The sequence below is a fragment of the Polyodon spathula genome, chromosome 12, assembly GCF_017654505.1.
Source record: "Polyodon spathula isolate WHYD16114869_AA chromosome 12, ASM1765450v1, whole genome shotgun sequence".
Taxonomy (NCBI): Eukaryota; Metazoa; Chordata; class Actinopteri; order Acipenseriformes; family Polyodontidae; genus Polyodon; species Polyodon spathula.
The window spans coordinates 43,558,833-43,570,320 of NC_054545.1; the positions used below are offsets into that span (position 1 = coordinate 43,558,833).

Here is an 11,488-nt window from a genome sequence, read left to right on the forward strand (position 1 = left end):
ATATTATATATATATGTGAGAGAGAGAGAGAGAGAGAGAGATGCACACCACATCAGAATCTGAGCAGGCAGGTAAGTTACACTTCAAGACACAAATAAGAGTTACACTACTTAATATAGATCGCAATTCACAAAGCGCAAGGCATCTGCTGTCAGTGATTAGAAAAAGAAAAATACATAAAAGCAAATCTCTTTAAAACAGGCAGAGGAAGGGTTTGCATCGAAACATTCTGTCTCTGTCTCTGTTAATGACAGCCCTTTTCTTAATGTTTGAAGGACTGTTAAGGTATGTTTTGTTCAGGATGTGTTCAATAAGCTGGTTATGCATTTAACCCCCTTGCGTTGGTTTTAAAAAGGGTTTAACCCTTTGTGGTCCTATGTCAGACCAGGTCCGACATTAAAATTTAACCTTTCCAGTCCGACGTCGGACCATGTCTGACATCATCAAAAAGACGTCAAGCACAGGTCAAGTCGTTGTTTCTCCAGAAAAAGCCAAGAAAACCTTTCAATGGCCGAATGAACCCGAAAAAAAAGGGCGAATCGGATAGCCCCATCCACCAGAGATAACACGGACAGAAACAAAGGAGACAGCTGCTTCTGCACCCAGCGCTCAAAGAACATCACAGATATTTGCAGAGTTTTTTGAGATGTTATAGTAATAATATAATGACTCGGATCGCACTATTGCAGAGTTTGGTGATAAAACGAGTGATCAGGAGGGAATTTATCAGTATGCATGACTATGAAGAGGTATCTGAAAAATACAGCGAACAAGGGGTGGGGCTCGGCTGGAGATACAGTACTGAGTGTCCTTTGCTATGCAGTGCCTTTTAAACCTGTTTTACTCGGGGGGGGGGGGGGGGGGGGGGAAATTAAAACAGAGCGTGTGAAATAAACAGCGTGTGTGAAAATGAATTGGACCTGATGCGCCTAAATAAATGGACGGCAAAGGGTTAACAGTGCTTCACTGCGATTAGCTGATTTCCGAGACGGGGAAAAAACCCGCAAAAAAACCTACAGATAGAAGAAGCGCGACAGGGGGGCAGTTGCGATGCTGCTGTACGCCACAAGGGTGGCGCCGTGGAGCTGGTATTAGTTGTCGTGCGCATAGACGTGGCTCTCAAACTCCTCCTGGGTGAGGTCCTCAAACAGGTCCCCACAGAAGGGGCACACATGAATGTGGCTGTCAATGTGCTGTGCCAGCTCCTCGTCAGTGATACCAGGAAACTGCGCCCTGCAGAGTGGGCAGTCCTTCACCTAGAGAAACAGAGAAATGGGGGGCACAGTGAGAGATAATGAGGGGTCTTGCACTTCGGATACAAAAAAAAAACCCTCTTCTTGTTTTTATATGAGGACATGTGGAAATGGCAAATGCATGATAGCCTTACATGAGTTGGTTGGCCATTTCTAGTAGGGTTTATAATCTTAGATCTCGGACTGTTCTAAGTTTTTTAGTTCCTAAGGGTTCTTATGGAACGTGGGGTTAAAAAACAAAAAAAAGGCTTCATGTTCTTGGGATAAACTTCGGGAAGAAGTGAAGGAAGTGTCTTAGCGCTGTACCATGTATGTACTGAAAAAAACCACAAGACTGACCAGTCATAAGAAATCTTACTGTACATACCTGTGGAATGGAGCCTGCATCACCTAATAGGGAATAAAAAAAACTGTTAGGTCACAATGGGGTTGGAATCCAGCACTCTGACTGGTGGAGATGCTGAACTGTGAAGCAGGTTTGCTAGAGTCCAATCTCACACCAGCTCTGCTACTGCACCCAGTCCTGGGGTTCAGAACTCCCCCTGTTCAGGTGTGTTATTAAAAGGAGCTGTTTGTGCAGCTATAAAAAGGGAGGAACAATTTAACACCAAAGTCCTGATCATTTATAATGAAAACGGGTGCCAGGCTAGTGTGAGCTCCAAGCCCCATTTGCACTTTTTTTTTTTTGTGCGTGTGCACGTGCATGTCTGTCTGTGTGTTGTGTGTGTGTGCACGTGCATGTCTGTCTGTTGTGTGTGTGTATCACTCACATCCTGAAGCCTCTACATTAAAATGATTACTAAAAGAAAAAAACAATTCTGACTGCTTCTACTGCTTTCTTTCTTTCTTTCTTTATTGCTGCTCACTTGCTCGTGAGTGAGTGTAGACAAGCCTGCTCTCTCAGTGGATCTGGCTGGCTCTGATGAAGAGGACGGATAGCTACAGCAGTAACTGTCCTGTCCTGACTTCCTGTCTCAACCCCACCCTCTCACCCTGCAGGGACACACACACACACACAAGCGTTAGTTAATGCAGTACAGTGTTCCATAAACCTCACCTGCTTTACACTTTCATTAGCATTGTCAGTCACAACACCCCCAGTGGACCGAGTTATAATATCGCTGAGAGTGTAGATCTCGGTGCAGATGACGAAGCATTCAAAACGTTTAGCCCAGCAGCAGGTTCTATGGGTTGAGCGCTTGCTCATTTGGAGTCGCTGTCTTTAGACAGAAACGTGTGTGTGTGTTTTCTAAGTTCCACTTAACGCAAGTTTACAGGTGTGAATGAAAGAAAGAAATTGAAGTAATGAACAGGAATGATTTAACAAAGAAAGGATGAGAGGGAGAGATAGAGGGGAGTGGAGGAGAGAGCCCTCACCTGCAGGGGTGTTTAAGGGGTTCTCACAGCTGGGTGGGGGGGTGTGGGGCGGGGTGGAGGGGTTAGGGTGCTGTGTCTGCCTCCCCCCACGGAGCCTCTGTATCTCCATGTGGAGGTCCTGAGAGACAGGGAGAGAAGAGGAGACAGAGAATTATAATAAGGGTTGAGATTTATAGTAATTGATCAACTCAAAAACACAATTTAAAAAAAAAATGTCTAATGGGGACTGTTGGGCACACTTGTCCAATGGAGACACTCTGGCACACTTGTCCAATGGAGACACTCTGGCACACTTGTCCAATGGAGACACTCTGGCACACTTGTCCGGCTCCTCACCTCGTTGGCCTGCTTCAGGTCTTCGATCTCTAGCTGCTGAATCTGAGACCTCGTGGCTTCGCCCTCCTGTTGCTCTCTGCTCTCTGACAGCAGTATCTGGGGAGGAGGGGGGGGGCAACAGAGAAACTCATCACATCTCAAACTGCAGAAAGAAAGACACTGGGGGGCAAGGGGCGTATGGCGTGTTTTTACAGCGCTGAGTTCTGCTCTTACAGGATCCCTGTGATTCTGCTGGCTAACACCCATCCCATAATCTCGATAGCAAGAGGAAGGATTTATAGTGTTTTTATTTCTAGTGAAAGCTAAGGAATCCATTACATTTGTAGTTTTTGCTTCAGATCCACATTATGAATAAATGCACCTACCTGACCAAGCCAGACTGTCCACAATATACGATGTGATGGAGCCTAACCAGCCTGTCTGCCTGCTGCCCTCCCGACACCCTCAAAAACCAGACAGCACAACTCAGCGGTCTGCCCTGCTGTTAACCTCCTCGCTAGCTTAATCTTAAGGCTTGCAAATCTAAGTTGCATCGATTAAAAGCCGAAACCTTCTTTTTGCAAACTGCCGCTTAATCTTTATGTCCTCAACAAAAACTTCAGGAATTCAAAAAACAAAACGTGTCCACCGGAAGACTTTCTCAGTGCCTTCGGTAAAAGAAACTTTGCACGCGATGACAAGCATTTCCGCTAGAAGTCTTGCTCAATTGTCTTCAATAGAAATACTAAATGAAACTCAATGCGTTCAAACAAGCCTTCTTAGTGTCTTCAATAAGACTGCTGCTGCTCACTGTACCTGCACAATGGGGGCCCTGACCCCGCCCCTGCGCTAACGTCAGAGTAATAGGACAGGTGCACCTACCTGACCAAGCCAGACTGTCCACAATGTACGATGTTATGGAGCCCAGCCAGCCTGTCTGCCTGCTGCCCTCCCGACACCCTCAAAAACCAGACAACACAACTCAGTGGTCTGCCCTGCTGTTAACCTCCTCGCTAGCACTGCGCAGAGTGATTACTCGATTACCGGAACGGAGCGAGGGTTGCTGGTGTCGATCGGGCGAATTCACCACTCAGAGCAAAGCGTATGAAGAAACAGCTGCCTGGGTTTGTAGCTGCTTTTCGTCAGACTGGGAGAACAAGCGATCGACACCAGCGACCCTCGCACCTGTGGACAGCTTGATCCGAATAACATGCATCTCAACTGCTCACTGGTAGACAAAGAGTCCCCACATTCCCTTATATAGGCAGACACATGCTCCGATTCTTTCTGGGCATTCTTTTTAGAACATTCCAAAACTCGGATTTCTCTAGGACGTAACCCAGTGGTGTCAGACGCCAGTCCTCGAGGGCCGCAGAGTCTTCCGCTTGTCATTCTGACTTCAGCTCTCAATTAACACTGTTGGTCTAATTCTTTGTTCAGTTGGACGTGTTTAATATTTTTTCAGTTGATGATTAAAAAAAAAAAACTGAGTTTAGTTACAGCGCAAGCTTTTATTAACTCTGTCTTTTCCCTTAGTAGAAGCTTACATTGATGCCTTTTTTTTTTTTTAAAAGGTGGCTCAAACCAGTCACAGATCTTACAGCACAAACTGAGAGGACAAACTGCATCACATAAAGACACATTTAATTCCAGCTCGTTAATCGAATTCCAGCTCGCTAACCTAATTCCAGCTCGTTAACCTAATTACAATAGGCCACATTTTCAAAGCATTTACTTCCAGTCTGTCATTTTACGTTTAGAAAGCCCAACTATTTTACCTCTGAATTTCTCCCCAGTTTAGAACTTCACACAGCCAGGACACGATCCTGCGCTCCCAACTGTGTGACTCCCCCTGCGGACCACGCGGCCGTGCCTTTACCAGGGGAGACCCTCAGGGGACCCTTGCGCTCTCCTGACTGTGCGACTCCCCCTGCGGACCACGTGGACGTGCCTTTACCAGGGGAGACCCTCAGGGGACCCCTGCACTCCCCTGACTGTGTGACTCCCCCTGCGGTCCATGTGGTCGTGCCTTTACCAGGGGAGACCCTCAGGGAACCCCTGCACTCCCCTGACTGTGTGACTCCCCCTGCGGACCACGTGGACGTGCCTTTACCAGGGGAGAGCCCCCCGTTAATTTTTTCTAACATTTATGTGACTTTTTTTTGTCTCCTTTAAAAAAAAAAAAAAAAAAGCAGTCAACTAAAAGACTGGGGAGGAATCGCTTTGAAATTACATCCCATTCTACTCTACAGGAAGGATATGGGAGCGAGCTAACTAACTTGCCCAGCCGCGAGTCACAGTCTCCTGGTCTGCAGGCTCCTGTCTTTTCTCATTAGCAGATAAAAGCAAATCCTTCTCTTCCTGTCACAGAGAACAACAGTTTAGCTCCACCCCCCTCCCCCACCCTACATACTACAGCAAAAGCTGTGAAATCTGTAATATTATTGTTCTTTCTCTTCTCCCTACTCTGGGGCGTGAGGGATTGTCTGCTTTCTGTATTTCTTAAGCTGAGGGAACATAGAGCCACTTTAAGGCTTGGAACTTGGTTTCAGCCCCCTGGTGGCACACCAGGGAAGGCTTGGGGTTTGATAGAGCCACCTCAAACAAGGTCTCCTGGATCCTGGTTTCAAGCTGCTGTTCCTGAAAAAGTTACTTTGTGTTCCCTCACTTTCGATGGTTAAAAGATCAGACTCTAAGCTATTAAGTCTCTCTCCCTGACTCTGCACCTGCCCCCCCCCCCCCCCCCCTCTCCCCTCTCCCCTGCACCCGCACCTGTGTCTTGTCAAGCTGGTTCTTGATGCTCTCGAACCCGTGTTTCCATTGCTGGAGCTCCTCCTCCATCTTCTGCCGCTCCGCCCCCTCCCTCTCGTGAATGCACCGTGCCGAGGTCAGTTCCTGCTGGGCGCAGTCCGCCCTTTGCGTTTCTGATCTCGCCAGCGCCTGTGCTTCCTGCAGCTGCAGCTTCAGCTTACGGCACAGCGCCTGGGGGGGATAACGCTGTCACCTCATAGTCTATACACACACACACACACACACACACACATATATATGAGGGCATATGGAATACGCAAATGTTTGATAACGTCATAAGAGACGTAAAACTGAGGTCCTTTTGTAAGCGATGCATAGTCTCTGTAAGTCGCTTTGGATAAAAGCGTCTGATAAATGACTCATTAATATCAGCCGGATGTCACCTCCCCATATGAAGCACACTTTTTTAAAAATATTTTTCGTGCATGAAGAGGTTTTCCATGTGGTTACCCTCTGTCAAAGTTACGTTTGTCAAATATAGAAATCAGCAGGCCACTCCTCTCTTCTCACCTGCATCTCAGGATTCTCTCTCTTCTCCTCGAGTACTCTCCTCAGCTCCTGGTTCTCCGAGCGCAGTCCCGCCAGACTCTCAGCGGTCCCCCTGGCATTCTGCAGCTCTCCCGCCAGCTCCACATTCTCCCTCTGCACACTGACCAGGTCGAACTGCAATGCACACACACTGCTGAGTAACAATAATATACAGCAAGCAAGATTCCATTTTTTTTTCACCTCCCTGGTCTTTACATTGCTTACCTATACTTTACCACACCTCTCTGTCTTACACATTTTTTATTTTTTTTGCGCTGCCCACTCCCCCCCACCCCCCCGTACCTGCAGCAGCTGTCTCTGGTCCTGCAGTTTCTTCAGCTCTGACTCAGCCTGTGTCTTCCCAAGCCGCAGCTCAGTCAGACTCTCTCTCAGCCTGCGGAGGAAGGGAGAGGTAGAACGCTGCAAACACACGCAACAGAGAAGCCTCTTATCTTACTAACTTCTCACATGCACTGCAGGGGGCAGAGTGGTGCAGTGGGGGTGGGGGGAGAGAATTGCGGTTAAAACATTCTTCACATTTATTACGCTTGAACCCTTGTGATATACATCTCATTGTCAAGGGGGTCCTGGTAAGAAAGTGGTTTGCCAGGGGGAGTGGTTTGCCCAGGGGGGGTGGTTTTGTCAGGGGGAGTGGTTCATGTGTTGAAATGGCTCACCTGTTGATCTCTTCCTCAGCCTGGCTGTTCCTCTTCTTGAGCTCCTCATTCTCTGCTCTAAACTGCTTGGCCTTCGCGACCAACTTGTTCTCCCTGTCTGTCAGAGCTGTGAGAGTCTGCTGCAGTTCCTGGACAGGGGGACACAGGCGGAGAAGTTAAGACATGAAACACCAGGCAACTTCAAAAATGGAAATAAGACTCCCGTCCCACAGTGGTTTGATCAACTCCTGGCTTCACTATGAGTTTAATAAGACACACCTGAGTTTGTAACCTACACTGGGGCTAATCAAGCTTGCAGACAAACCAGGAATGGGTGAAACTGCTGTGCAATAGGAGTCTTCCATCCATCCCTGAAAAGCGCTTTATTCTGTTTCTTTTTTGGTGCTGATTTTCTTCACCTCTTTCTCTCGGAAGCTCTCCAGCCTCTGCTTCTCTGTCCTGGCCAGCCTGGCCTCCATCTCTCCCAGCTGGGTGAGCACAGCCTCCCTCCCCTGCCTCTCCAACTCGCTCTCCTTCTGCAGCTTCGACACCTCAGAGCCCAGCTTCTCTACCGACTCCTGCAAACACACACATACATACACACACAGCATCCGCGATCAGTCAATACACCCTGTCTATTAGAATTACAATTACAGCACGATTGTTCGCTGAAATCACAATTACTGTATTAACAATAATAATAATTTATTAGCACACACCCTTATCCAGGGAGACTTACAGTTGTTACAAGATATTATAAAGTCAGTAGTAAATTTTATATATCTATATATATATATATATATCTATATCTATATATATAGTGCCATGTTGTTCAGTTACAATTAGAAATAACCTGGTCAAAAGGCATCAAATAATATATTTCTGATTTATGGGCAGTGGTGAAACTCAAACCCTGGATTCCTGCAGCTTCGTACCTGGCTCTTCTTCAGCTCCAGCAGCCTGTCCTCCAGCTCCCTCTTCAGGGTAGCGATGGTCTCGCTCTGCCGGCTGATCTCTCTCCTCAGTTCCTCTGTCTCCTTCTCGATCTCTTCCACTTGCTCCTGCCAGCGAGAAGAAAAAAGCAGTTTGGACTGTACTCAGCAAATACTGCTGGAGATGCACCAACCGATTATTCAGCTGTTCTGATCAAGGCTCTCCACCTGTGAGGATTGTTAAAAAAGTAGGATCTAAAACATCAGGACCATTTAAAAAACTAAACTAGATTCTGTGCCAAAACCCGCTAAAAAATCCCCCACAACCGCATGGGACCCCCTCCCAGCCCACGGGCCTCGCTCACCTGTGTGGTGACCAAGAGCAGGTCGGCCTCCAGGCTGGACTCGGGGGCCCCCTGGAAACGGAAAGGGGTGCTGGCCCCCCTGACCAGCCCTCTGCTGTCCACATAGCAGAACTGATAGAACTCGCCATCCTCCTTGGGCAGGTAGTATGCTAGGGGAGCGAAGAACAAATCCATAAATCCACCATATTTATTATTATTATTATTATTATTATGAAGGTGCCCCTTACACATCAGTTTTGCAGTACCCCCCATGCTTTTCCCATGGTTACACTACTCATTTATTAGAGTTTACCCTGGTTTGCCATGCTGTTCTTTGTAATGCTTGACTAGGCTTTTACTATGTTCTATTACACTGTTACAAGGGTTAGTTTACCCTGGTTTCTTAAATATACTTTACCATCCCTCTCTGTGCTTTACAATGCTTCACTATGCTTTACCATCCCTCTCTGTGCTTGACAATGCTTCCCTATGCTTTACCATCCCTCTCTGTGCTTGACAATGCTTCCCTATGCTTTACCATACCTCTCTGTGCTTGACAATGCTTCCCTATGCTTTACCATCCCTCTCTGTGCTTGACAATGCTTCCCTATGCTTTACCATCCCTCTCTGTGCTTGACAATGCTTCCCTATGCTTTACCATCCCTCTCTGTGCTTGACAATGCTTCCCTATGCTTTACCAGCCCTCTCTGTGCTTGACAATGCTTCCCTATGCTTTACCATCCCTCTCTGTGCTTGACAATGCTTGCCTATGCTTTACCATCCCTCTCTGTGCTTGACAATGCTTTCAGCTATGGTTTTATGGGGTAAGGGCAGCTGGGTCAGGTTCCATGGAGGAGACTCACCCTGGAAGACCAGATGCTGCTCTGCCTGTGGCTGCTCCTGGTAGTGGCTGGGAGGAGGAGCCCACAGGAAGGTGTAGTAATCTCTTGTGGTGGTCCAGCCGACCTGAGAGAGAGAGAGAGGAGTGGAGGCCAAACACTACACTATCCCTTAGAAAAGGGCTACCCTGGTCAATTTGCAAGCTTTTCTCATGGTTACACAACGCATTTACTATGGTTTGCGATTTAAGAAAACGACTTTACTGTAACGCTCTGTGCTTTATCCTGCTTTGCTGTGATATACGTGTGCTTCATTAAACCATAACCCCTCGCTATATTAAGTAAGGCTGTAAATGTACATTTACAATGTTTAAATAAATACAATTACATTAAGACTCCCATTGCAGATTCAAAGGGCTTAAAAGGCATGTCATATGCAGACAGGCTAAAAGAATTGAATCTGTTCAGTCTTGAACAAAGAAGACTACGTGGCGACCTAATTCAAGCATTCAAAATTCTAAAAGGTATTGACAGTGTCGACGCAAGGGACTTTTTCAGCCTGAAAAAAGAAACAAGGACCAGGGGTCACAAATGGAGTTTAGAAAAAGGGGCATTCAGAACAGAAAATAGGAGACACTTTTTTACACAGAGAATTGTGAGGGTCTGGAATCAACTCCCCAGTAATGTTGTTGAAGCTGACACCCTGGGATCCTTCAAGAAGCTGCTTGATGAGATTTTGGGATCAATAAGCTACTAACAACCAAACGAGCAAGATGGGCCGAATGGCCTCCTCTCGTTTGTAAACTTTCTTATAAGTATCTCGTAATGCAAGACATGAATTCTCGGCCAGTCCAAAATTTACATTCATTCGCATTAGCGTAATCGCTAATACGATTGAGCCTGTCCAGGTTTTACTGTTAAAAAAAAAAAAAAAAAATCGGTTTCTGTTTGAGTCACCGCGGAGCACACCATCCAAATGATAGGGGTGACTTTGATCTATATCATATAAGTAACTCCGCGCATCGTGCAGTCTTTTTTTCAGCACAAAACAGAGCTTTCTAGAGCATCGCGTTGGTAACCTACCTTGAAAATGCCGACCCAGTCCTTTCCGCTGGGTGTCAGCAAGGCCGTGATGGTATATTCGCACTTGACCGGCTGACCGGGGGGGTAAGCCGCCTCCACATTGTTGAAAAGGACGAGAGAGAAGCTGGACGAGTCCATAATATTGGACGTAGGGGGCTGTTCCGTATCCGCGTTCATTATGAGTTCTGTAAACATTTTTTTTTTAATAAACTTTATTTTCTTCCTTTAAGATCAGTTAATGAGACACTCATACACATTGTTTGATACTGACGTCACATGTTTTACTGTGATTACATTATCATCCGATCACCCATTATTTAAATGTAGCTAACAAACAAACAAAAACACAAAATTATTATTTACTAAAACAATGATTATAATTGATATTACTGTAACTACACCAATCAACTGTACTGACAATTTAAAACAAACCAGAGTAGTTTTTAAAACGACCCTTTTCCTTTACGGTTATGATTTGCTTGTTGAAGATCTGTTTCAGTTAACACTAATTTACTATTACTAGGCGACTGTTCAATCAGACTTATTTTAATATAAATAAATATAAAACAGTCACCTTTCAAGTAAACCCCCTTCTTCCGAATGAAGTCTTTCTTGTTTACGTCCTCTTTCTAAAGTTGAAGACAGAAACTACAATGTAGGCAAAAAGAAAGCGAAAGAGTTTCTCTGCGCTGGGTAAACAAAACAAAACAAATGCTGCTGGGGAAGGGCTAAAATCATATAAATACGACTGCCAACTAACAGAGGGGAGAGAAAACAGTAACTGCTACATTTGTTCCCAACGAAAAACAAGTTTTATCATAATGTGACACTTTGAATAATACATATATCTCACTTGGCTGACGCTGAAGGTGTCACAATGCAATGGGCATACTGGCGCGCAGTGTCTTCTGGGAATAGTAGTTTATTTGGTATACGCTGAAAGGCGTTTCCAATCAGCTGGAAAGCAGGGGAAAACTTCAACTCCCGTCATCAACGCTTCTCATCAAACTTGATGGCTTCGCGTTTTACTTTCCGACCGGGGGTTTTCCACGCTATATCGGGGAGTGACGCAGTTTATTTATTCTATGCTAGTGCGCAGCACGAAATCATATCCAGTAGAAACGGTCCTCGGCATCAGATGACTCTGGGCTAGGTTTATGATTAGGGATCGGGTTATGTTAGGTTGGGTTAGGTTGGGTTGGGTTGGGTTGGGTTGGTTAGGGTTAGGGTTGGGTTAGTGTTAGGATTAGGGTTAGCATTGGGTTAGGGTTAGGATTGGGTTAAGGATTGGGTTATGTTTGGTAGGGTTAGTGTTAGTGTTAGGGTTAGGATTGGGTAAGGGTTAGGATT

At 46.0% G+C, this 11,488-nt stretch overlaps 1 protein-coding gene across 1 annotated transcript; it reads right to left on the reverse strand.

The window, feature by feature from the left end:
* Window positions 1-871: 871 nt before the first annotated feature.
* Window positions 872-11,044, reverse strand: LOC121324289 (calcium-binding and coiled-coil domain-containing protein 2-like). The gene is made up of 15 exons (XM_041266000.1): window positions 10,992-11,044; window positions 10,713-10,767; window positions 10,139-10,323; window positions 9,080-9,182; window positions 8,238-8,386; window positions 7,876-8,001; window positions 7,360-7,518; window positions 6,962-7,089; window positions 6,588-6,678; window positions 6,267-6,419; window positions 5,718-5,927; window positions 2,967-3,062; window positions 2,631-2,748; window positions 1,621-1,643; window positions 872-1,256 (listed from the first exon to the last, which is right to left on the reverse strand). Exons 3-15 carry the CDS (start codon window positions 10,313-10,315, stop codon window positions 1,092-1,094), a joined length of 1,698 nt encoding a protein of 565 aa, XP_041121934.1. The 5' UTR covers window positions 10,316-10,323; window positions 10,713-10,767; window positions 10,992-11,044; the 3' UTR covers window positions 872-1,091.
* Between the last annotated feature and the right edge of the window lie 444 nt (window positions 11,045-11,488).

What these genes read in the sequence shown, in the direction of transcription:
- LOC121324289 (XM_041266000.1), bottom strand. Translation starts at nt 10,315, where the DNA reads ATGAACGCGGATACGGAACAGCCCCCTACGTCCAATATTATGGACTCG. An exon ending in ACCAGCTTGACAAGACACAG is followed by an intron (nt 3,063 to 5,717) that starts GTGCGGGTGCAG and finishes CCTCCTCCCCAG; the next exon opens with ATACTGCTGTCAGAGAGCAG. An exon ending in ACCTGAAGCAGGCCAACGAG is followed by an intron (nt 2,749 to 2,966) that starts GTGAGGAGCCGG and finishes CCTGTCTCTCAG; the next exon opens with GACCTCCACATGGAGATACA.